Genomic DNA, 27,536 nt, shown 5'->3' with positions numbered 1-27,536 from the left:
TTCACCAACTCTTGTTTAATAGTTAGTGGTTTTATTTTATAACAGCATGGGTTGCGGTAACCAAATATTAGCATCTTTGACATGGTCAGCGTCTAGCATAGCTGAACCACTGATGCAGGATTATTTGGCATCAGGTAACACTCAGAGAGTCTTGCCAACTTCTGATCACTTTGAAAACTGTCACTGCAAAGAAAAAAATAAACATATTCAGCTTGATGATGACTTAAGGTGGATTTTCTGTCCAGCTATTAAAATATTGACTCAACAGAATGAAAATAAAATGCAATTAAATGTTAATATTAATGTTATTATGACGTCAGTCAAAATGACGGACATTGAAAAAATCTAGCATGACTTTTGTATACCAGTTTAAGGTATTTTTAACCAAAGGAGTAGAAAGAAGTGAGGAGACACAAGTGTTTCCTGTTGATTCACAGTGAATCAAACAGGTGCATCACTTCTACTTTATTAAAAATAACGCTCTACGTGTACTGCCTATACACTGAAAGACACAAATAAACTCTATACCAGCAAATTCATTTACACAAATACATGCCAAGAGATATGTGGCCAATTTAGAAAGCACAGATCTAATTCTGGATTTCACCCTAATCAAAAAAGATGTAATTAATTAATCAGATAATTCACTGCCACGCATGGCAGGACACACATCTGTGCAGCAGTAATGGGGAGGGAGAAGGCAGCGCTGAGCTGAGCAGCTCTCAGACTCCTCAACGGTGCAGGAATCCAGTTCAACTTTAAAAGAGAAAGGAGCGGGGCTCTTAAACAGAAACTCAGTGCCTGCTGTTGGTTTGTGAGTTCAGTGCGGTGCGACCACAGGAAGGAAAGATCTGAGGCTATTTGAGGAAACAGAGATGACTTGAGGGAGGCAGAGCCGGTGCAAGACAAACATAAACTGTGCCACTTCATCTGAAGACAATGGGGGACAGGACACCGAGTGTGCTCTCATCCACATCTCCATTGTCTGCCCATCTCTTTTACTCCTCCTCTGAGCATGGAGCATAAGCGGGGTGAAAGGAGGAGGGGAAGAGAGGAGCAGGGGGAGCAGCAGGGGGCTGGGGGGGGTCTGGCTGTGTTCTTTCTCCTCTGTCTGTGTGCGAATGCACAGACGGTTCAGTAGTAATTTGATGTGTGTCCCTGGGGACATTTGATGGATTAAAGCTAAGCAGCTCCATTTCGCAGCACCACCTGATCTTCCTCTGCCTGTGCCCCATATAAAGGCTGGCGTGATTGCTGATCTCAGCTAGTCTGACAGTCTCTCTCTCTCTCTCTGTTGCACTCTCTCCCTCCTCTCTCTCTGTCTGTCTCCATCTCTTCTCTTCCTCACTGGTCTCTTAAGCCTGCTGCATCACAGGAGCTATCCAGTGCTGAACAGGATCGCTTTTATTTTTTATTTTTTTATTTTTTCCGGGGGACGCTGGGGGAACCAAAGAGTATCAACCCAGCACTGCCATCAGCCTCGTTCTCCACCGGTTTCCATTTTTTTTTCCTTTCTTGTCTTATGTTTCTGACCACATCAACCACAAGGATTTACCGTCAAGCCAGCTCCGCTTGTTTGCGTCCTCAGAGGGTCTTTTATTTTCTCTCATGCGTTTCTCTCAGCCCCGTGTTTTCATCCACTGAAACATGCCCCGCTCTTTTTTGGTGAAGAAGATCAAGCTTGATGATTTTTCTTCGTCCAATGTGGCCAACTCCAACCATCATCACCACCTGGACGACTCGTTCACTTTTGCCCGCTCCATCACAGACTCGGTGACCAGTCTCGGGGTTCGCCTCAGCGAGAATGGTGAGTTGCAACATGCCTCTAGTTAAAGATGTCCTGTAAACAAGCTCCGCCGCTGATTTCAGCATGCCTGGTTTTTCTTTAGCTGGGCGAGATTTTTTGTTTGAGTCAGCTAAAATGATCAAAACTGTGTAAATTAATGTGACACGTTACATGCATCCAGCTGATTTTCCGCACCAACATCCAAAATAATCCGCTTCCGAGGCACCCCACCCCCATCGCCATGCTCCCAGACTTTTGTTTTTTGACTCCGGCGAAGGACAGACACAATTCAGGTCACAGCCACGGATTAGTTTATGTAAATAGGGAAGCAAACATGTGTCTAATCAGGAGAGCTGGGATACGTATTTGTAGAACTGCTAGAGTCCTGTGGTGGACAAACACATGCAAGGTTGGCAATTTCTGCTCATTATGTGGAGTAAAAAATTCATGAATATGAGAGATGAGTATCAGATGATACATTTGTCCTTAGCTGTTATTGTCCTTGAGTCCCATCATGGTCCGATCCTCCCTTGCCCCCCTCTTCCCATCCAAATGGAGCAAGCACACAGTCTCCCCACCCCCATCGCTCCGCTACATCTTTCTCTTCCTTCCGGGCATTTGAAAACTAGCAGGGGTTAGAGTTTCAGCCGAGCAGGCCTATTGCCGCCACAAGAGACATCAACACACTGTACAGCGGAGCTGGGAGGGAGGCGGGGAGCTGAAGGAGCGCCGAAATGAGGCAGAATAAGGATAGAAAAATGCTCGGGGCAGCAATGAGGCAGATCACGTGACGGGAGGTTGTACAGTAAACACGGAGGCGAGGCGCATAACTGCGCTGTGGTCAACGCTCGGACTGGCCGGGCTTCCGGTCAGAGGCGAGGGGCGACCTTCACTTTCACAGCCTGCTTTGGGATCGTCGCTTCCATTTTGTGGCCACGTTTTGGTGGGCCACATGAGAGCCTTTGTTGTGATTCCCCAAGTCGTTTTAGCAGAAGGAGAGGAGTCACAGAGCACAGCTAGACCCTGTTGATGATGCCCACCTGTTATTCAGCCATTTCACTGACAAGGTGAAATTTTAAGCAGCCAGATTACAATTATTCTTATTGTTTTCCAAAAAGAAAAAACCCAGCAAATATTCAAAATAAGCAATAAACCAACATTTAAAACTCAAGATATGCAGTGATAAAATAACTATTTATCCTCACAGAGACGTGTCTTTGCATGTGCTGAATTTAAATTATTCTTCCTGCACTTAACAATCCATTTGTACAGTTTTAGTCACTCTATTGTTCTTCTCTCTATTGTTCAACGGCATGAAAAATAAGCACTTTTATTAACAGAAGAAAAGAACAATAAGTCACCATAACATCTGGACAAAAAGCTTTTCATCTGAAAGAAAGAATTATCATTTTCCGCTGAGTCCAAAATAAAGGAGATAAAATAAAAGATTTCTCAGCGCAGCTGAAAAGCCTAACGTCAGCACTTCTGCTGCTCCGGGAGATTTTCTTTCCCCCCATTGTGGAGACATTTGACTTGAGTGTCTGTCGAACAACAAAGAGGGGTGGCTGAGAGGGTCCATTAATTACATGCTTGCTTTGCATTACAGAAATGAGTCTATGAGCTGTAAAGGCTGATACAGCACGAGTCCTAAATGGTGAGCTTCGTGTCTGACCTTGAGTAATTGAAACACGGTAAACACCTCTGCGTACAGTGATAGCACACACAGCTTTTTGTTGGCAAGAATAATAAAAAAAATATACCTCGCTATAATGCAGAGCAAACACTCTCTGTGCCTGCTGCTAATGTGGCTGTAAAACAGGTGGATTTGGCTGCTCATCACTTCTGCAACAGCAGCATTTATGCATTTAGCAGCAGCTGTAGGAATGAAGCTGACAAACAGATCCATTTGTTTGGTTTTCAGAAAGAAAGTGACGCCGTCTCAGACAAACACCATCTGTGCGGTTTAAACTCGTGAAGCCATGCAGTGCAGCATAATGCCGCGTGCACAGGCCTGTAGTTTCCTTGTCCCCGGGTGTCACGGTCACGTCTTTGACAAAGGGGGTGTGCGAACCGAAACCCTTGGGAATGGAGAAGCAGTAGTAAGAGAGCACTTAAACTGATTTCTTAATGGCTTGTTTCTTGAAAGCACTTCAGCAAGCTCGCTGCTGCAGACAGGTGACCCTCTTTGGAAACATGGTGCGTGATGCCATGTCTCACATTATCAGTCCTCCAGCAAACTGCATTCAATAAACTATTATTGTGTCTCTAAGACACTTGATCTGTTCCACGCTATTATTTCTATCTTCTCCAGCATTGGACTCCACCAACAGCTGCACTATTTTACAGATGATAGGTTATTGATCAGTTCAAAACTTTGAATTTCATTAAAAAGCAGTCAATACCTAATTTCCACTGCTTGCTGCACGCAGCGCTTAGGAATGCCTTTTTTATGCAGTTATGCACTATTTGTCTCAGGAAAAGAAATTCACCACATTTTGAGTTTGCGCTTGAAAAATACCAACCCAGAAGACAGAATGCATTTAGTTTTTTATTGAGCTGCACACCGTTTCAGCATCTATCAACCTCTGTTTTGGTTCATTTAGCTGCCAGCAAGCCTTTTAGCTGCTCTGTCTTCGAGTTTCTCCGGAGGTAAAAACGAAGGACGAGAATTATGCCGACTAAAATGCATCCTATAGTGAACATGTGTGCACATCAGTGTGCTGTGGCTACCTGCATCATCTTAAACCCTGCTTACTGCAGAACTAAAACATGACATAAGCAGGTTAGTTTAAACTATATCCTGCATACTATAATGTGATGCAATCATGTCCCCACTGTCGCCACATGCTTGATTCAGAGGAAGAACTGCTGTGAATATCACCGACTTGCAGCAATAGCAGTTCTAGTTCTTCGAATCATAAGTGGGTAATATCATATTATAATAATGAATTGGACCTGGTTTTTCTAATAGAGATTATTTTTGTGATGAACTGGTTGCAGCTAAAAATGTATTAATGAAAATGTAAACTATGATAAATTCTGAAAATCAAGGGAAAACGGTTTGTATGTAAACAGAGAACTAAAATCTTCTGTGATGTGCTACGTTAACTCTAAGATCTTTAGTTCATTGGCCCAGTTTATATCCTACATGCTAAACTTCACTGAGTCATTATGAGAATCTAACAATATAATTCAGAAAAATATCACAGTTTAGCCATAGCTCATAGTTTTCCAACTTTAGTTTTAAAACAGCTTCATTGAGAAAGGATGAGTGTCAAGGACAAGATGGATGGCAGTGAGAAGCAACAAGTGAGGCAGGGGTGGTGCTGAGTTATTCTATGCTTCATTCTTGAATCTCACATTTAAAGACATTTAAAGCAAAGAAAGATAAGACAAATCAGAGGAGCACCAATAAATCAGCCCACATTTCTTTAATTTCCAGAAACTGATCTTTTCTACCACTGCAGAGATCAAAAATCATCCACCGTCTGAGTCAGAGAGGGACTGGCGGACCGGCCCACCAGGCCATGTCTGCATGTGTGCAGTTAACCATATTCACCCAACTTAGCAACTTTCTTGCTATATTTAATGACATTTCAGACAAAAAAATCTATATCTGCCAAACTCAGAATCGGCAGCACAGGCTTCTTAAAGATTGGTGATCGGTCAGAAAACTGCAATTGGTGCATTTATTATTTAATGTGAAAATTTTCTTACACTGAGAATACAGATTTATCGTTTTCTTGATAAATTTCAATTAATAAACAAAACCAAACAAGACAGTATTATCAATAAGTTTCTCCACTGCTTGTTCAATGAAAGCATCAATAAATATCAGTAAATTTGAAAATACAATTAAATGCCGTTAGAGTATGCGATTTAGTAAGTGGAGTCCTGAAGAAGCCTGTTTCAAACGGGAATGTTTTTTAAGAGCAGTATTTGTGTTTGTGGTGCTATGAATGCTGAGCCATGCAGGTACAGCCATACATGTGTTAAAAATGTGTTGTTTTTTATCATAATTTTTATTGTTATCACAATAATAACATAAAATGTTGCGATAAAATTCACCTATCCCTTCCCCTTGACAAAATATTTTAGTGGTTTACAAACAATAACTCCCGTGGTGCAGCTGAATGATGGTAACCAGCCTAAATGTGTCACTTTTCTCTCTTGCTGAGAATAACTGGAGTTTAGTAAGAGACTCGGTGCTGCCACTCATCCTTTCACTGCTTTGAGAAAGGGCTGCCATCCCAGATTGAAATAATGTAATCACAGATGTGTCACCGTGTCCTCATCCATCACAACCTCTGGCCAACTGCGTTTGTTTGTCTCTTACACAGGATACATCCAGGATTACATCACACCATCTGTATACCAGGGGGAGAAGAAGATGGAGCATAAGCTGGCATCGCCGGTGTCGGACCCCCTGTACACCCAGGTGAGCAGCGGAGGGGAGTACTGCGACCCGGACCTGAAGCACCCCGACAGCCCACAGTCCGGCATGACGGCCAGCGGCTTCTACACTGGTGAATCGGAGGCTCTGGCCGAGGGTTACACCATGGATGCCTTCTTCATCTCCGATGGGCGCTCCCGGCGAAAGGGAGAGGGCGAGGCTCGCGGGTCCAGCTCGAGAAGCAGCAGCGCGAACGGCGGGGTGCAGGAGCGGGGCGCCGGCGTGCCTCGCCACACCTGCAACGAGTGCGGGAAGACCTACGCCACCTCCTCCAACCTCAGCAGACACAAGCAGACGCACCGCAGCCTGGACAGCAAGATGGCGCGCAAGTGTCCCACCTGCAGCAAAGTGTACGTGTCCATGCCGGCGTTGGCAATGCACATCCTCACCCACGACCTCAAGCACAAGTGCGACGTGTGCAGCAAGGCCTTCAGCCGGCCCTGGCTGCTGCAGGGCCACATGCGCTCTCACACGGGGGAGAAGCCCTTCGCCTGCGCCCACTGTGGGAAAGCCTTTGCTGACCGTTCAAACCTCCGCGCCCACATGCAAACACACTCTGCCTTCAAGCACTACAGATGCAAGCGCTGCAATAAGACCTTCGCTCTCAAGTCCTACCTGAACAAGCACTATGAGTCAGCTTGCTTCAAGGGCTCTGCGGACGAAGACGACTCTGGATCAGAGAACTAACACACGAGACAAGCAAAATTTCTGAACCCCTGTCGAAGGTTCACAACCAATAACCCTGATCACTCTGCCCTCCATGCCTTTTTTCTTCCCTTTTTTTAGAAAGCAATATTTTCACTGAGATTACGTGAAGAAACTCTGATAACCGATTATGGCAAAGACAATTTCAAAAGATGCTGGATTTTTTTTCCCTGCACAGTAGCTAATCGTCCACAGAAACATACAATCAATCAACCTTTTCCCCCAAATAGAGACTGTAGATGGTAGTTGTACACAACTCAGCAACGTGTCCTCACACCAACGTGAGAACACATGAACACACACACACACACACACGCACACACACACACACACACACACACACACACACACATGAATGCACACCCACACTTACAACACAATTATATATGAGGCCTGGCATGTGAATTTTTATCAATGACTATAATAATATTGATATCAATAGTAATAATATTTAGATTCCTGATATTTTATAGGAAATAGTAACAAAAAACAAACAAAAAAAACATAAAAAAGGACTAACAGTGTTCTTTTGTTTTTTAGAGACAAAATGACCTCTTGTATTTTTATGCTGCTTTTTATTTGCTAAGAATTGAATTCTTTTGCAACTGCCAACATAAACTTTTTACAAAAATGTGAACTATGACAGTATTTGCAAAAAAAGGGAGATCATTTTAAAAGGTTAAAAAAAAAAAGACAAACCCTCCTTTTTTCCACACCAACGTTTCAATTCAACGGATGTTATTTTTCTATTTAATTTTTCTAAATTTATTTTTTTGTGCTTTTTATCTCTTGTTGATCAAAAGCTTCTTTGTAACTGTGGGTACATGAAACAGAGCTCATCTTAAATAAGCTATAAGACGACCATATGTCATTCAGATCAATTCTGCAGGAACAGCGATTTTAAAATGTTGGCCTGTTGAGCAGGTATTATTACTTCCACCATCCGATCCGATTCATAGTCTCACCCTGATGCACAGACTTGGACAAAAAAAAAAACAAAAAAAAAAAAACAACACACACTCACAGAGAGCCAGACCAAATGATCTAATAAGTGCCATGAGCGGTTCACTCATCTATAGCAATTAAAACTCTTGTTGTTCTTCCTCCACCATGCTGGCTAGCGTAAACGCCGCTGCCTCCATGGTGCCTCGTCCAGTCTTAATGAGTAATCTCGACCCCATATTTGAGGTGCTCCCCCCCTCCACCAGTATTACCTCAGAGTGAACGTACGGACTCGCACACCCTCAGTTACAAAGTGACAAATTTTTGTGTTTGTCTGTTTTTATATGTCGCTCAAAGCTACGCCCATGGTTTAGTAGATGCATACCATCTATTTATCATGTAAATACTTTATTTATCCTCCTGTTTATCTATTTATTTATTTATTTATTTATTCATTCTATTTTTTGCTTATTTATTGAATACTTATTTATCATGTATTTATTTATTGTTTGCAATTTAAAAAAACGAACATCCATTGACCTTGTAAGATGCTGCTGATCTTCAAAGAAAATGTTTATATGCATGAAAACTGTAGAGAGTCCATGGGACTTAGTTTTAAAGAGGAACAATGTACAGTACCAGTGCTAGAGGACTTCCAATGAATGAATGCAAAATTAGTTTTATGTTTTGTGGCAATAACATGACTGAAAAAGCAATTGACATGGAAAAACAATCACAGCTGTTCTGTTTTTGTTCAACTTAGGGCAATAAAAAGAAAACAATGACAAAAAATTATTGATTTTGTTTCCCAAAAGCCCTCCACCTCCTCACAGACGGAGATTTTTGGCCTCTTTCTTTTTTTTTTTGTCTTTCAATCTCAGGCAATAAGTCCTCAGAAGTGGTCTACACTGAAAATCAGAAAACAAAAAGGTCTTGGGTGTGCTAAAGCCGCAAAGGCGCAACAGCAATAATGACGGCAAGATTAGCAGGTCATGACTCCAAAACTGACACGAGGTTGCTATTTGTTCACTTAATAATTTTTATTCTACTTTAAAAACACAGCAAGACAGTAATAATAATAATAGTAATAATAATAATAAAGTATTTAAATACACCAAAGTGTGTAACGGTTTGAAGGAATCTTATGTATTCTCTTTAAACGATCTTGGCATTAACTTCCAGGGAAAAGAACGTTTTTCAAATTGCTGTAATAAAATGACACGCAGCATTGCACTTCTAAACCGCAGCTCTATGGGTTTTTTTTTTTTGGTTTTTTTCCCCCGCTTCCCTCCCCTACGCAGCAGCCGTCCTCACCCTGTCCCAACTGCCTCTGAACAGACGCGTCAAGCATTAGATGTGCTGAAGTGGGATTGGCGGAGGGTGGCGGAGAGTGGGAGGATAACAGGTGTTTGTAGACAGACTGCAGATAGGGAGCGTAATTGAGTCGGTGAGCGACCTCCAAGGGGAAGGTCAAGCACCAGCAGGCAAATGCACTGTCAGCTATTTGCATATTCCAAATGGATGGCACTATCGCAGTAATGCTGAGCTCGCTCTGGAAAAAAATAAAAAAAAGCAAAGCTGAGGAGGAGAAAAGAGAGCAAAGAGGAGCTTCTGTTCTATTTGTTCATCCTCTTCTCTCTGTTTCACCATCATCCTGTGTAGTGCTACAGCTGAATCACTGCATGAGAGCATCCAAACCACCTGTCTAATGATCAACGTGTAGGACACACAATCTGGAACATCGCTGTAATATTACACAAATGCAAAAAAAATAATTGCTTCCAAAAGATTGTTTTACGTTTTTCTATATTAACATGCAAGAGGACAATAAAGCACCTCCAAAACATGGGGGATGTGTATTAAAGTGACAAATACATGCACTGAGCATATTAAGTAAATGCAGGCTTGCATCTAAACCTGGCAGTATTAAAAAACTATTTCCAGAAAAAAGGGGCACAACAAGCAAAAATATTGCATTTAGATGTAGGGAAACATTGTTCCTCTTTGATTTTGTAAATATATTTGTAAATATATCACAGCAATAATATCACAATGCATGTAGACATTTAAATGCTCTTTTTCTATCCATGTCTTTTTTTTCTATTTAAAAAGAAAAGACAAATGCAGGTACCAATTGCAGTCTGGTTGGCCATGTGAATCAGGGAGCGTCTTGATTAAGAAGCTATCTGTTATAAGTTAGAACAACAACTTTCAACTCTGTGTTTTCTCAAAGATCTGATCATGTTGGGTATGATTTTTTTTTATTTCCTTTCTTCTTTTCTTTCTATTTATGTGCCCGGCTTGGCTGCGCAATGAAAAAGTGCCAAAAAGTATGATTTCCATGACAAAAGCCTTCAACATATGGTTGGCTGCTTGAAACCATCCATATGGTCCTCAAAGAAAAAAAAACTGATTAAGATTTTCCACCTTCTTACTCATTCTCTCTCTCTCACTCTCCTCCTTATCTCTCTCTCTTTCTCTCCGTTCCAGTATGAAGAAACTTAAGCCATGATTGCTGAGGGGTGTTTTCATTTATCTTGTTCTGCTACAATTAATAATGATGACAACAATAGCAATGATAACATTAATAAAAACAATAGCACAAGGAACCAGCAAGTCCATTTGTATTTATTTTCAGATGCCCTAATTTCTTACTAATAAATTAGATTTTCTGTATTTTTGTACATTTCAAAACAAACAAAAACTCCCATATCGTGCCTTGCAAAAGCATTTTGCTACCTTGCAACCAGAAAGTTTAAACTTTTTACTGCGACTTTATGTAATAGACAAACATGACATGGAGAATAATTGCGAAGTGGATGCTAAATTAGGCATTTTTTTCTCCTTTTATATAGAATTTTGAGAAGGGTGGTGTTTGGAAGGAATATAGTCTCATTAGAGTCAGACTATTTATTTAGACATTACTGAATGCAATTATGGATATGCATTTATTTCCAATTTAAATTTGACTCCAAAAATTCCCCTTCAAACATTTTGGCTTGGCAATTGGCTTTTAGCCAATCAAATTACGCTCCTTTGATCATGTGACACCAGTGTGATGGGCTGGACCAAAGGCGCATTTCTTAATAATTAGTCCTGGATTAAGCCACTTGACTTAATCTGGGACGGACTGCTTTTGCTTTGGTCACCAGAAGGTCACCACATTTACAGGTGAATTTTTGCAGGCAAATTTAAAGTTAAAAGAAATCATATACAAAATTGAACAGAATAAGAATTTAGTGTGATAAATTCAACATCTAAAAATTATTCTAATTAGACTATATTTGTTTAATACTGGTGTGCGTAGCTATTCAGCCCCCTTTACATTGATACCCGTAAATAAAATCCAGTGCAACCAAAAGTCTAATAAAGAAAATCCATCTGTGTGTAATTTAATCTCAGTATAAATACGACTGGTGTTTTCTTTTCTCAGAGGTTTTTATAGGGAACATTAATAAACAACCAGCAGACAGAAGATGGTTATACACTCAAAAAAAGAGGCTGCACTTGAAAAAAACTTTTAAAAGTTGAGTTAATTTGTTACATATAACCATTTAAGACTCTGGTGGAGTTTAATCTTCACATGGACAGAGTAATAACGGAACTATTTGTTTTGTTTTAATCAAAGCATATTCTTGTGTGAGTCAGAATGGACCAGTCAAAGTCTAGACCAAAAGTAATTTGAGAGTCTATGGCAAGACATGTATGTGCATTTGCTCTCCAATTAAGCCTTTCTCAATAAACAGTTAATCAATTCATCGCATCATAAATTAAAATGAGCTCGATAATTTCCGTTCTGATGATTAACTTTTTTTGAAGGGTAATTTTGTTCACAGAGACATAATTCATTTTATTTATGGTTTCTATTGTATGTGGTTTTTATTCCCATTTTTAAAATTGTTTCTGGTAGTTTGTTTCATTTTTGACATTTAAGTATCTCCTAGTTCCAGTTTTTTGTTTATTGGTGTTTGAGAGGACGAACTTGCCTTATTATGCCAATATCAAATTATTACTTGAAAATGGTGTCAAAACAACATTACTGTTCATTGCAGTTATTTTTGGGACAATTTGTTGTCCAGCAAAATGTGTTATTGTTATTGTGACAGGCCTACTGAACAAAGGATATTTTGGAGAGAAAAATTTCAACCTCAAGATGTGAAAAGCTGGTAGAGACATACAGTTCTGGAAAAAAAAAAAAGAAGAGCTCACTGCACTGAAGCCCATTGGAAACCCCCTGGTTATTCCACCAGATATTGATTTCTGAACTCTTCCTGAGTTAAAACATCAGTATCGTTGTTTCTAAATAAAAGATACAGTCTTAAAGCGCTGCATCTTTTTTGTTATTTTGACCATTTCTCATTTTCTGCAAATAAATATAAAAATGTTTGCTTGGAAATTCGGAGACATGTTGTCAGTAGTTCATAGAATAAAAGAACAATGGTCATTTTACTCAAACATAAACCTATAAAAAGTAAAATCAGAGAAACTGATCATTTTTAGTGGTCTCTTAAGTTTTTCCAGAGCTGTAATAAAAATGGTTCTACAAAACGTATGTCCACAACACACTCTGATTTTTAATAAATGAGAAAGAAACAATAATTTTCCTACTTTATCTACTAGTTTGCGCTGGTATGTCACAGACATTTCCAGTAGATAAATTGAACTTTGTGGTTTTGAATACTTCTGCGGGTGTGAATACTTTTGCAAGGCACTGCAATCTGCAGATGTTCATACTCAGAAGATAGTGAGTCTGGTATCTAATTGAAGTAGTTTTTAGTCAACATTAACAGAGTGAGTAATTATACTTAGACAATAACGTGCCATCAGCTGCCACCTCTTCTGCCAATATTTGAGGGATTGGATGAGCTTTACTGTCAATTTCCTAAATTTTAATTTCCCCACTCTGAGGGGAAAAAATGCCAATATCTTTAGTTCTGAAAGCGGGTGAAAAGGAGAACCATCAGAGTGGCTGACAACACCAATATCGCTTTGAGTGAGAGTTCTTGAGATGCCGGCGTTCTCAAAAGCAGAGGCATCTGTTCCGCCACTATTAAGCCCTTCCTGGCCATTAAATTTTAATGGAACATTGATTTTATGCTGGAACTACCCTTCCTGAGTGACTCAAAAGCCGGAGAAAAATATGGAACAAAATAAAAATGAATCACGACAGTGGACAGGGATTATTATTCTGGGGGCTTTTCTTGATTGGTTTCCAGGGAATATACAACACTTGAATTCAATCGCTTGTGTCCTTCAGTGTCCTCCAGCAGCAGAGCAGCGGCATAATGAGACAGCAGAGCGGAGCGGGGACAATGTGCTGCACAGCATTCTCCTCCATGATTGTGCTTACTGTTGCTCGCTGCGTTGCTCACATTTAAACAATAAATTGTTGCTTCTGTTTTTACATGCTGAGTAAAAGATGAGCAACAAAGTGCTGGTCTGACTGCACAGAGTGCTGCAGCTCCTTTGCACATCAGCATTCATACGCAGTACTCAGTCAAACTTTACCCCAACAGATGTTGCCCCCTATCAGATTTTATGATGAAAGTAAATAACTGATTTCATTACATGGCAATGAACTGTAAAATAGGGACCCATGGAATCCAATTACATCACCCATGAGAGTGCTGTGTGTAACAACAATCAGCAGAGAGAGGCCGGTAGGGAGGCTGTGGCCCTGCATACATATCTCTGCAACAGTCTAGAGAGCGACGCAGCAGCCGGCGCCTCCCACCGCCTCTAACACTCAGGGCACATCAGGTAAATTATTAAAAACAGCCCTGCAAAATTGAGGATGCTACACTCAAACTTCAGAGATATTGACTTGAGAACATCATCGCCATCTGAGTGACTGTCAGAGAGAAAATATAAGTGCTTTCTGTCGGATGGAGGCGGTGTAGGGTAACCACAAGGTTACTGCACAAATCCTCAGCGTTAATGCGACTGTTTAACCCTCCTCAGTGCAGCTGAGATTACTGAGGTAATTAAAGGAGCGCAATGTAGTTGCACCATAATAATTGATTTAGCAATTACTTATACAGCAAGTTCTGATTATAAACTATTTTTCCTTAAAGCGGATACTGAGCATTTCACCACGTACTTGTTCAGGATGAGGGATTGCTGTAAAGTTAACGACTCAATTCAATCAACTGGGCTTGCTCAGAAAAAAAAAAGTTTAACCACTGCCATGATCAACTAAATGTGATTGCACTGCATCAAAGCTCTACCCAAATTGGATAAATATAAATCTATACATGATTGGAATGTATTGGAGTTGTGGGATTTTATATTTGTAAATGTAAATTAGACAAATCTGTCTCCAAATTCTCCAAGATGAGATTTGTTGTGAATTGTTGCTAAATAAACTGAACTGGCCTTAAGTTAAGTTAGAAAATTTAATCTTTGGTGCATTTTATTCATACATTGTGATATTAAAATAGGTATTACATTTATATATTTTTTTAAAATATATAAATTTTTCAGTTTTCACATTTTTCTGGCATTTCCTTTTTCCAAAAAATGGTCATAAAACAATTACATTAATCACTGCTGCTTCATCTGAAGCTACAAAAATACAGCACAGATGAACTATCTTTCTTCCTATTGTTAAAAAAGTATTTAAATATTTATTTATACAACTCCTGAAGCTACGAGAAAATTCTACATCCTTTTACGTAGAATCAAATAATGTACTTGATCTAACAATCTAATAATATATTTTTTTTTATTAATTACATACATGATAGTTTGATCCTATTTATATTACAGGTCAGTCCAGCATGCCCAGGTGGGCCCCATATGGGGGAAAGGTGGGCAGACCAGATGGGTTCCAAATGGGTTTGTCCGCAGGTTCCATGGTGGCCCCACATGGGTTTTCCCATGTAGGGCCACAGCCCACATGGGCCCTACAAGGTGGTGGACTCACATGGGTTTGCCCATTTAGGGCCCACGTAGGGCCCATGTAGGCTGTCGCCTCACATGGGCCCTACAAGGTGGTGGACTCACATGGGTTTGCCCATTTAGGGCCCACGTAGGGCCCATGTAGGCTGTCGCCTCACATGGGCCCTACAAGGTGGTGGACTCACATGGGTTTGCCCATTTAGGGCCCACGTAGGGCCCATGTAGGCTGTCGCCTCACATGGGCAAACCCATGTGGGGCCACCGTGGAACCCCTGGACAAACCCTATGGGACCCATATGTCTGCCCACCTTTCCCCCATATGGGGCCCACCTAGGTATGCTGGCAGGGTCAAAGTCAGGTTATAATGGCAAAAGGTGAAAAAGTTATTTAAGGAAGTGCAGTGCATTGTGTTGAGTCACTCACTGAATATCTAAAAAGTAAAAATAATAATATGTTTGTAAACAATACTATTATAATGGAAATTGAATTTCTGTCACTTTTTGGGATATTTTAAAAAGTATATTATTTTTCATTAAGAACAAATTTTAGGTGGATTTTGAACAGAAAAGCTCAAACATTCAGCAGAAAAATAATTTAAATAATGAATCTATGAATCATTCTGAGTTACTTTATAAAAAGTGACAACATTTTCATTCCTTCAGGTTTGAACTGCTGATTTGTTTTTTTGCTTATTGAAGATTTGTTAATCAACTAATAAAAAAACTGAAGATGATTGTACCACAACAATAATGTGACCGAATTAAATAAATAAAAAATGCAGCAGCAGTTACAAGTGAGTTTATTACAGCTGAACAGCAACCAGCATTTTCTGTTTTTTTATGGTAATTAGATTAACTCATCTTTAACTCACCCTCATTTTGACCCTTCCCTTGCACCTGGCGCCCTCTGTTGGCTGATTTCCAAAAAATTACAAATAAACAAATGCATTACCAGCACAACATTGTGGATTCAGCTGCGGGAAGAGTGTTGGGAGGTTTTCACACACCGTTTTAAATGTTAGCATCCTTTACATGTTAGCACTGGTCAAAAATGCAACGTGTTGAACAAGAAAAGGTTACAAAAACAAATCAACACAAATTATTTGATGGTTGCATCTAAATAACATCACTAACAATGAAGGGATTGTTAATGATGCTTAAATAATAGGTACAGAAGTACGGCTGAATCTCACAATTATTTTAGTAAGGAATAGTCTATCAATTATTCTGACAATTAATCAATTAATTTGATATAAAATTGGTACATTCTGCAGATTTTTCATTTAACCACTTATGTATTTTTTAAAGCATATTAGAAAAACAAATAGAGTCCAACTACTATTTTAAATAAGAAAAACTGTTTCTTGGTTAAACATAGCATTCCTTTAATGAACACTTGATTTTTTTTGTAACTAAAGATGCATCTGCAGCTAAAAAACACACACCAACATGTGAAAAGCCATTTCTAATTACTTAACATCAATGACAGTGTAAGGCTGATCTGTTGACTATTTTCTGAATTAACCGATTAATAATTAGATAGCAAAATGTGCTTAATATGATTTTTTTTTTTTTACCTAATTTGAACTGAATTTGAGGAGTTCTGGGTTGAACAGGTTTACCCCCCAAAAATGCCTATTTTAATTTTAAATACAAACTGGTACGATTTTTGTTTAATTACTGGGCTTAATGTGTTCTTTTTAGCAAAATGGCCATTTTTAGAGTGTGTCTACTCCAACTAATGATTAATTAATTCTTAAATCATTTCATCCCTACATAGAAAGGTACAAAAGAGCTGCGTAGAATTAAAAAAATGTACCACAATCTGCACATTTCTTATTTTATTGACATAAAATAAATAGTTTCTGTCCAGATGCAAACTGTAAACCAGTTGGCATTGATATTGACCACCCAACAAGCCGTTCGAAAAATCATCCTGCACAGCCAGTCAGGACCAACCAACTGTAACTTCCCCTTTAAGAGCGAACAGTTTGTCTTTTCACATTCTGCATCACAGGAGAGATGCTCATTAAAAGCTCCTCCATTCCTCACTGTTTCATCAAGTGAGACTGCCAAGCTCTTTAACTCAGTGTTCTTGATGTTTGTGCTGTTTGTGTAAAAACCCATCTGTTTCCTCGCCTCTCTGTTGGCAGAGGGTCCACCTCATCCGTATGCTTCTCTTTTTGAAGTCATGTCAAAATCTCATTTTTATGCATCTACGATATCCAACTTGTCATCAGCACTCAGGCAAAAGTCAAAGAGGGCACTCCTTAAATAGCTCCTTTCTTTCCTTTATGTACAGTGCATGCAGAAACAAGGACAGGAAAAGATTCACAGCCAGAAGACTTTAGGATTTGCAGAGCTGCTGTGATAAGTTGTTTAACAGACCGAAAGGAGATTAAAACGCATGATTGTTTTCTGGTTCAATAACAATAGTTTACAGACATTTTAAGAAATGAGCGGCAAATATTTGTCATTGTTCGTTTAATTTCTTTGTTACACAATAGACAGTTCCAGTCAGAAGTTTACATTCAGGCATGTATATTGTGTTAATTTGAGTTTTAAGTGATTCATTTTATTCGTTCTAACATTTATCATCCCAATATGTTTAAATCTATAGGTTACAGAGTACAAATCTAGTTTTTCGGCAGAACATTGATGAAAGGAAAGAAGTGAGGCAAGTTTAACATCAACAAGCACAGAGAGAGAGTTGTGGTTCCCAAACAGACACCTTCAAGTTAGACTAACATTTGCAGCAGCTCAAGGTTTTCAAACCTGACAACACTGTAACAACAGCCAAGCATGGTAGTGGTAGGATCATGCTGAGGGACTGCTTCACTCCCAATAGTCCTGGTACTTTGCTCAAGGTGGGCGGAATGATGAAAAAAGAGAACTACTGCTTAATTATTCAACTTCACTCTTAAATTAACTGATAAAACTTGGACACGGTTGTTGGAGAATTGGTCCAAACAGTCCAAACACACATCAGAACTGATTCTGTATGTCTAAAGCTTCTGGCATAGCTCCAACCTCGACTGTAAAGTGGATCCCCGGTTTTTGTGGGTTTTCTTGTGGAGCGCATCTAAAATATTTAAAAGAAAATTGTGAAGCTGAAAAACCTAAGCACAATACTACTTGACTTTGAGCACCGTTCATTTTCCTAGGAAGGAAGACTATAGATATATAGATTTCCACTGTGCGCATTAATGCATTAAGGTATATTTGGTGTTTGAATTGTTAAAATAAAATAAGCAAGCGTTTTTAGAGGGGCCTCAGGTATTTGTTGATTTTAGCTTTTTGTATACGGTTGTTGTCCCTAACCTCTCTGAGAGTACACTGTATTGAAATTGTACAGCATGCCAGAAATGAATCAAGTTATATTATTTCTGGTAAGAAACTGGGTCAACATGAGGCTTTAATTACATCAGAAGCTTATATTTAGATAAATATCATGCAGTTGTATGTAGATATTTTGGTCTACGTGTATAATTTTGATCATGACTGGTTAGAGAAAATCCACAATGAATTCAAGACCGTGCCACCAATTCTTGTTTTTAAAAATCATTGAAGTTGCATCATTACACCCTGAAAAAGAAACTATTAAGAGTGAAGACCTGTGACTAGATCTGTGGTTAACTAAATATCTAAGAGTTATAAGGCCTTTTTCTTTATTGGCTGTTACAAGTTACAATGAAATCAATCAAAAAAGAATGAGGTGATTAGTAGCTAAAGGAAATCACTGGCTGATGGCACCCTAATGATTTGTATAATGTAAATTTAACGCTTCTTCTGAGGCTTTCTGTGCTTATATTTAAGCATTAAGTGCTGAAATAATGTTCTTGTGCTTCTGGTGGTACTGTAAGGTTAATGAACTGAGCTAAGTGTAAATGAAAAGAAAGACAGCAGCTCAGTCCACACCTAAATAACCTCACTCTCAAGCACCACTTGTTTTCCCTCTGGATTTGAATACAGGGAGCAAATTTATTTCAAGGCACAGAAAGATCATTAAACAGAAATCTCATTCTGAAACGCCTTACTGCAAGGAGGAAGCAGAAAAATAATTTTGCAGATTCAGTCAGCAAAGCCTTTAACATCGCTGCACGAATCAGTCACGGAGAAACATCCACTGTTGCTAAATCGTGTTGTGATTTCACAGGCCTCGTCTGTCACAAAGCTGTACTTTGAAGGCTGGAAATCAGCATTAGAATAATTATCACTTTAAAAGGCATGTCAGCGTGTAGAAAAAGAAAGAACGAGGAAAGAAAAAAGGCAGGAATAAATATAGCCTGCTTCTCCGGCTAAAAGCTGGCAGGTAATTTTCTCCAGCTGCTCTATGTGTGACAATCCCACAGGGAGCGAAATCTAATATTAACAGCAAATTATTATGTGGGAACTGTTCTTCCATGACCTGCTGTTGTACCTGTGTGACTAACTCAATCTGAGTAATTGAGATATGTTAGCAAGTACAATGCAGCACTGCTGTGACAGCAGAGGGTCGTGTGGAGTGTAGCAGGACTCCAAAAACACCAAAACACCGGAGCTAATTTGCATGTCTATACGCCTTAAGTGACAGGGTTCCCTCTCATCATGTGATGCTGGTTTATCTTCAGTGTTTAATATGGAATCTGAATGGCAGCAAAGCAGAAATTTGACTATGTTGTACAGAGAAAAAGGTGGAAAAAGTGCAAATTTCAAATATCACATAGATACATGACTTTCTTCCCTTTTTTTACAAATAAAAATCCAAAAACTTATGTTTCTCTAACCTCGTTTAGTCATTTAGATAATTTTGCAATCTTGCTCCAGTCTGAAGTTATTTGCAGCGTCTAACAGGATTGCATTTCACCTCATGTTGTTCTTTAGCATCCACGGTTCTGCTAAAGAAAAGCCTCCTCACAGCATGATGCTGCCACCACCTTGTATCACCATGGGAATGGTGTGTTCAGAATAATGCACAGTCTTCACCTTCCCTCAAACAGCATTTTGCTTTCAAATGAAAGCTACATTTGGGTCTCATCTGACCAGCACCTTTGATTTGTGTCCAACAAAATTTAAGCAAAACATGCTATGGCTTTATTTTAACAGTTTCATTTTATTTACTATATTGTTGGTGTAGTTGTTAAGCATTTTGGTCAACCGTTGTTTTTAAATGTGCTATAAAAATAAATTTGACGGTGAATTTTAAACTTTGCGTTGATATTGATGCCAAAACATTTAGCACATTTACTAGCACCTGCATTACAGAAGACATTTCCTCTGTTTTATTAAAGTTTATACAACACTGAAATCACGGTAAATTATTACAAACTCTATATAAACATCCTTCATGCTGTAACTGATCCCTGTGTGACCAATTAATCAGCATGAAAAGCGCTGTCACTCTAGTTCAAAGAATTTCTAATATTTCAGAATAACTACCTTCCTCTCCTGTCCAAAGAATCATTTTTAATTGTCTCATTAAAAGTTGTTGTGGCTTTGTGTTGGGGAAACAATAATACTACCGTTTCTGCTTGGATGCAGCAGATCTTTAATGATTTCCACTTACCTGTGTAAAGCTACGAGTCCCAATGTCCTTTTTGTAACCACAGCAACGCAGCTGGTTTGTTAAAATTCCTGCAAAAATAGAAAACCACAGAAAAGTGTGATTGCTTTTAAGGAGTAGGCCTACATCACACAGCCGCCGACAAAACAAACAAGGACCTCATTAAAAGTACTGTCATCAAAGGTTATGTTTTACTTTGTAACCGGCTGACTAACTGCTGGAATGAATTTTAATGACAAGCATTTCATCTGAGCAGGTGTTTTGCATTGGTTTAGTCCTACATAAACACGCTAATAACATTTTTATGTAATTAGACAACCTTAATAATTGGATAGTTAAAAAAAAAAATGTAATAATGTTTTACCAGTTTGTTAATTTTATCAGCACTATCATCACTTCTTTATCTATCCAACTCTACAAGAGCAGGTTGGAGAGTTGACAGACAATCCCATAAATGCACGACCACAAACAGCTATTTGAATACAACATTATGCATTAGTAAGACTAAAACGAAAATATGATCATTATTATTTAATCTACGTTTGGTATGATTCTTAATGTCTTCTTACCTGGAAAGTCAATGGTCTGTGGCTCCAGAGCCTCATGCAGCTCTTTGGGCCATACACAGTGGCACATAACAACTGTAACAAAAAATATATTAAAATTATTTTTGAGAAATTTAATCAGACTAATTTTATCAGTTCTTCTGTTTTCCATAAAACAGCTGGTTCAAGTCAGATGGCTGCTGCAAATAATCTGTTATTTATTCATTAAGTTAATTTCAGTACTTCTTTGTGATTCATTATTATAGAAAAAACTCAAACAGCTTCATTCTCTACACATTTTTATAAGTTTGATATTTTTCTTTTGTCCTAAAATTAGACATGAAATTTGTTGCTTAAGTTTCACCAAAGAAAAAATGATACGTTTCAAACGTAAATCTTCTATGAGTTTTGTAGTTGGAGACAAATTGAACTCAGGAAATAGGAGTACAAAAGTCACTCTAAGATTGTAAATTTTCCTGACCCCTGATAGATATTTTCACTCCCATGTAACATTGTTTGTTACAAACATTTAAAGTAGTAAATAACATATAAATACATTGCCAATCTATCAATGAAGTCTTTAATTTAAAAAATACAGAATTATCCAAAATCTCTAAAATTATATTTAAATTATATTTGTTCACTTTTTTTTATTATTTAAAAAAAATTTAGTTATTGTTTTATTTACATGATAAATGCCTTAAGTCCGACATGAATAAATTGCCTAACCCTGGTAAATTTACATTAACTTTTTTCTTTATTAATTCACACTGACTCTTTAAATATAAATAAACTTGAGAGAAAAAACGCTGTTAACATTTAAAAGCACGGGGGCATGCACCTCGTAGAAGTATGAAACAGCCTCACTTTGTAAGGCTGACTAGCTAACATTTTTAGCTAGTCCGCCATTAAAGCAAAATGTAAAGACGACAATAACTTGTTTAAATTTCAGTAGAAAGTAATTTTATTTTAGTGTTATTTTGTTAATAGGCATTTACTACCAAAAATCTTAAGAAGCTAATAATATGAGCTAAAAAAAAATACAATATTCACAAAGAAAAAAGAAAACAGTTGACTTCACTTACTCCATCCTTTGCTGACCAGTTACAAATAGGGCGGGGCGTTTTTATTGATCGACGCTGACAGCGACCAATCAAATTCCTCCGTTGGTAACGGACGAAAAAGTTCAGGAAGTAGCTTACAGCAGCTGGTAGTGTTTATGCCAGGAAGTTTGAGCCAATGTTTCGGGTTTTTCGGGCGGATAAAACACAGCTAAAACAGATTTTTCTGTTCAATAGAAAAATGTCTAAAATACCTACTGAATGTGGCACGATAGATGTTAAAAACAGTGGCGACAACAGGTCGGTTCATTCGGACACCATCCAGGAGGTTCACAACGTTCCTATGAAGGTGATCATCAGACCGTTTCCCTCGGAGCTGGACGAGCAGAAAGTCCAGAGTCTGATGGATACCATTAAGGTAACCTAATTATTCTAATGAATTCATAAGCAGTCGTTTTTGTGCTATAACTGGAAAATATTGTCTTGAATTTAAATCAAAAGCTAACACTGTTAAATGTCTTTCTTCGCAACCGTCTGAGGTGTTTAAACAGTGATTATCTGGTGGTATAGCCAGTCTTTATCATACATTTTATACATTTAACTTTATAATATTATTCAATTCATTATAATAATGTGTTAATATAAGGTGACACATGAATTCTTACAAAGCCAAAAATAAACCATTACCAGAAAACATAAAAAAAAATAGTTTAAGTCTAAGTAAATGTACAAGTTAGCAGGGAATCACAGTTTCAAGTACAGGAAAAACGTTTGTGTATTAGTAAGTGGAGTCAAATTTTGGTATTATTTGAATATTGAACTTGGACAATGTCAAAACATGAAACTATTAAAATTGTCATATAAACAATATTGCTGCATATAATATATAATGTTTTTAGTCCATTTTTGTTGCCGTTTTTGCTGAAATATAAATAATGATTGTTCTTTCACTGAAGTTAAAATTAAATAGGTACTATATCAAACAACTATTAAACACAGGCTTTGGATTATGGATTATAAATGTAGTAAATGTAAGCTAATCTAGGTGATTAAGGAGTGGGAATTATGACATGTTTATACTTTCACACACCCTTGAATATCCAAAACAAAAGTTTTGACATTATGCTTCATGCTATATATTTTTTGTACATATTCAAAAAATAGAGAAACTTTACAAGAAGTCAAGTGATTTAGTTTTTTATGTTTTTTCCCTCTCTATTCTTAAATAAATTTTAATTATCAATATAAGCATATCATTTTTAACATTAAACATCAGCTGTGCAGTTTTAATGTGTACCAAACCCATAAATTTTATAAGTTGTGATCTGAAATGATACGAACATTGTGTGTCATTTTTACTGCTCTTTCTCGCACCGTGCATACTTTTGTAAAGAACTTTTATATGTGTTACCCCAGACGCAATACAATAATCTAAACACGGCAATAATATTGTACAGTAAAGACTGTACAAAATTTCCCTTGAATCATTATTCTACTGTACATAAAACTGTTGAGTTAATAATATTTTTTTTATAGTTTAATTGTGATGAAATAATGAAGGTTATTTCACTTTAAAACATGTTTTTGTAATACTTGCATGTGTCGTGTTTTGGTGCTATTGTGTGCCCTAATTGACGTTTCGCCTTTCCTTCCAGGAGACGCCAGACATCAGCGTTGTTCCTCCTATTGATGTTCTCTGGATCAAAGGCAGCGAGGGAGGAAATTACTACTACTCCTTCGGAGGCTGTCACAGGTTTGCTGCCTATCAGAGGCTTCACATGCCAACCATCCCAGCCAAACTCATCAGATCAAACATCTCAGACCTCAGGACTTACTTGGGGGCTTCAACGCCCGATCTGCGATAATTTTTTGGACTTTTTCTTGTTTTGACTCGCTATATCAGAAGTGTCCAACTCCAGTCCTCAATTGAATTATGAAGTTCTGCAGATTTCTAGTAGTGAGCCACTCATTTCATCTAAGTTACATGTGTAAAACTCAAGGCTCGTGGGCCAAATCTGGTCCGCCGCAGCTTTTTATGTGGCCCTCTAGATTCCAGAGGGACACATAAATAGAAACTTCAAGATAACAGTTGTGTGATTAAATATTATTTTATCAATCAAATCACTTTTTTTACATGTATACTGCCAAATTACATCAATGAGTCCCTCCAGTTTTTTTGTGACTCTGCAATTGCGTAAATTCAACAGATGCCTGCAATTTTTCGCGTTAATATAAAATTGTGAGTTTATTGCAAATTTTCCGCTAAAGTCAAAAACATTGTGTTAATGTGATGCTAACTCCCACCAGAAGGTGGCAGTATGTTTTCCTCATACCACACTTCTCCCTCAGCCTTACTTTATGTACAAATTATAGTCCATGATTGATATGGTGTGTAACAAAAAGACAAATTTACCTTCAGATAAGCAAAAAAGAAAAATGCTAAATTCCTTGCAGATATTTCTAAATTGGCTCCACAGAAATGTCTGACTTTAATTTTTTTTAAATCACAAAAACAATTATGAAATCCAGGAGGGACTAATCAGTGTGAAAAAATACTCAAGAAGAAGTTGTTTAATGCAAACTATTTATTAATATTTTAACAGTTAATGGGTTTAGCCTATATATCCTGACACAACTGGCTGTTTAAGAAATAGAGATTTCAAAATTAATTTGAAACCTCTGATTTAGATGTTTTCAATCATTATAATATGTGAAATGCTTATGACTCCAGACTTTGTCACGTCACTGCTGTTTGCTCAGGAGGATCATACCGTGACTGCCAGCTGCAGCAGGTGATTGCAATGCACAGGATTTACCAGCAGGGGGAAACAAAGCTCTGGATGTACACACATTCTTCATGTCAAATCGCTGCATGTTTAAATGTTTAGTTTTATTAATCAGATACTTCCTTCTTAAATTTTGCATAAGAAACTGAATCCATGATTCATCATGTGGTTCATTGTTTTTCTGTTGTGGCAGCTTAAGCTGATGTAGTTGTGGATTTATTTAAATAAAGAAGAAAATATATTATTTATCTTTTATTTACTTTCATTTGACTTAAATAAAGTATAGATTTACAAAGAGAAAAAAAATTACAAGTATTTTCTTATGTTGAACTCTTTTTTTTTTTTATTCTAAACACAGCATGACTCTGCTAATTTCTATATATATATTTTAAATTCTGGTCTGGAATGAAAAGAGTAAATTATCATTTTAATTAGCCACACATTCCATAAAAATACCAATATTCTAATATATCTTAAAAAATGATTTTTTTGTTTGTTAGACAGTTGAAGTTTTCAGATGTTCTCCCTGTTTCTTTACGCGCAGTCGGCTTTAACTCTGACGTTGTAGACACCTCAGGAGATTAGAGACCAGATGTTTTGTTGGAGGAGTCAGATGTTCAGAGAATATCCTGATGACACAATGCAAGATGTTGTTGAGTCTTGCAAAATTATCCCATTCTGCTTGTCATCAGACTTCTGTTTCCATTGTCTCTTAGAAGGATCAAAAATCCTACCAACAAAATATCGTGTAAAATCTTAACTAATGCATGTACATTTTAAATAATTTGTGTATTGCAGTGCATAGAAGCAATAATTTCATAAATACAAAAAGTCCCTTGTGTATGTTTTTATTCTGAGTCTTGGAGAGCGGCTCACTAAATCAAATTGGACAGCTGCTCCCCTGCCTGCCTCTGCCTCGGCGGAAGGAACTGAAGTTTTGCCGAATAATATAGGTAAAATATAGACGAGGCTTTTCCGACGTTAGTGCTCTCACAATGTGAGCTCGGAGCCATTTGACGATCTCCCTTTGTGGCCATCGAGGAAATGAAGGGCGACCCGGGGCCAGCTTTAACCGACGGGCCCTAAAGGACTCTGAATCGTCGCGTGTGAGAAGATTTCCTGTAGCTCACTCACTGTCTGGAAGTAACCATATCCTCAAAGGGGGTTTGACACGCAATACCGGTCTGAAAAAACGCATTGCACCTGTTGCTGCTGGGACCGCTTTCCATGGGTGGTTTTACATGCTTTCTCTTTGAGGATTTCAACCAATCAGAGGGCCAAGGGGGACGAACTGGATCAGGCCGTGTCTCTTTTTTTTCCTTTGTTTTGCTCAGTTGTCTGTATTTGTTTGTTTATTTGTAAAAGTGTTGATTAACTATATTATTTGTAAATTGCTTACCTGTATTTTATGGTTTTGCTTTTAATGGATTTTTTTTTTTACCTTTACTGTAAGTTTACTGGAAAAAGTTCAGTTTCTCATGAACATATAAAAATAATAACATACAGATGTGGAGAGATCCTTTGCTCATAAATCTGGTGTAAAGATTATTATGTCTCATAAATTGGATCATAATTGTTGAAGCTACAGAATTATTATCAGACTTGGACATGGTTGCCTTGCAGCAAAACGGTCTTTGGTTCAAATCCCAGTCTAGAGCTTTTCTTCATGGAGTTTCCATCTTCTCCCTGTGCATGTGTGGCTTCTTTCATGCATGTTTCAGAAATCTTTTACTCTCCCTTGGCAGCCTTTCAGCTACGCCGAAATGTTTTCTTTCACAAAGCTCTACCTCTTTGTGCATTCTTCACAGACCACCTGTCGCCCACTCTGCTCCTTCAGACTAGTGGCAGCAGCAATTAGCAAACACCTGGAGGAAATGTGCATCTGCTGAGCTCTTCATAGGAACTACTTCTCAGTTCAGGGCTCTTAAAAATGGTTGTAAACATCATACTGGAGGAGCGCTGTTGGATGGCGGAAAGAGTAGGAGCTTCTTAAAGAGACAGAGGCCCAATTTCAAGGCATCAAATTGTGAAGTCAATTTTCTTTTAAGTTATATTTAATATATGCAGCATTTTTATAAGAACTGAAGCTAAGGTAGTTACTTTATTGTGTCACAAATTGGCTCTGTGTGCCTGGAAAATACACAATACTGCCCCTGTAAAAACATTTAACTTGATCAAATCTCTAATAATTTATTTAATCTTTAAATGAAAAGGTTCAATTTAAGGCTTTCTTGCATATCTTGGCGTTCTAAATATGAGAAAAAGATTGGAACGTGAACAGAAAAAGGACTTTAAACAGAAGATAGCCTTTGAGGTCCAGCAGGTCCTTGCACATTAAATCACCCCTAGATAAACTAAGCTGCTTTGCTCTTTGCCTTGGGTTTTGTTGTGTCACCTGTCAGTGAACCGGACAGCGTTCCTTGACCCGTGGTTCTGAACGTCCCGTTTCCTAGCTCAGTGGAGGAGGGAAATCACTGCACAACATCTGTTCAACCCGGCCTCAAGGTTGACTCTCCCGGGAGGGTTTTCTTCTGGCACTCACATACTCTGGGTCCAGAACCAAATGGTGACCAATTTGAAAAACTGTCCTGCTCCATAAGCTGGATTCTAGTCTCTCCTGCAGGTGAAAGAGGCAAAAATAATCAGAATTTTAACCCAATCAGTCCGGGATGGATTAATCCAACTGGGTTCCTTTACTTTTACTGATTCTGTAACTCTTACTCTGTAATTTTCTCATGTGTCTCTTTAAACTATCTGAGCATTTACTATCCATCACCCCACCTATAATTATTGGGAATTAAACATTTATTTTTCTAT

The 27,536-nt window shown here is 38.1% G+C and overlaps 2 protein-coding genes across 2 annotated transcripts; both read left to right on the top strand.

Annotated features, from left to right (window-relative positions):
* Positions 1–1,064: 1,064 nt before the first annotated feature.
* Positions 1,065–6,926, top strand: scrt2 (scratch family zinc finger 2). The gene is made up of 2 exons (XM_014985372.2): positions 1,065–1,807; positions 6,127–6,926. The coding sequence occupies exons 1-2, from the start codon at positions 1,648–1,650 to the stop codon at positions 6,924–6,926; spliced, it is 960 nt and encodes a 319-aa protein (XP_014840858.1). The 5' UTR covers positions 1,065–1,647.
* A 15,092-nt stretch (positions 6,927–22,018) lies between these two features.
* srxn1 (sulfiredoxin 1 homolog (S. cerevisiae)) lies at positions 22,019–26,224 on the top strand. Its single transcript, XM_014985384.2, has 2 exons — positions 22,019–22,351; positions 23,589–26,224. The coding sequence occupies exons 1-2, from the start codon at positions 22,112–22,114 to the stop codon at positions 23,796–23,798; spliced, it is 450 nt and encodes a 149-aa protein (XP_014840870.2). The 5' UTR covers positions 22,019–22,111; the 3' UTR covers positions 23,799–26,224.
* Positions 26,225–27,536: the final 1,312 nt, after the last annotated feature.

Source organism: Poecilia mexicana, unplaced genomic scaffold (genome assembly GCF_051168715.1).
Source record: "Poecilia mexicana isolate PSO_F unplaced genomic scaffold, ASM5116871v1 scaffold_7, whole genome shotgun sequence".
Lineage (NCBI taxonomy): Eukaryota > Metazoa > Chordata > Actinopteri > Cyprinodontiformes > Poeciliidae > Poecilia > Poecilia mexicana.
This window is presented reverse-complemented; position numbering and strand designations above follow the sequence as displayed.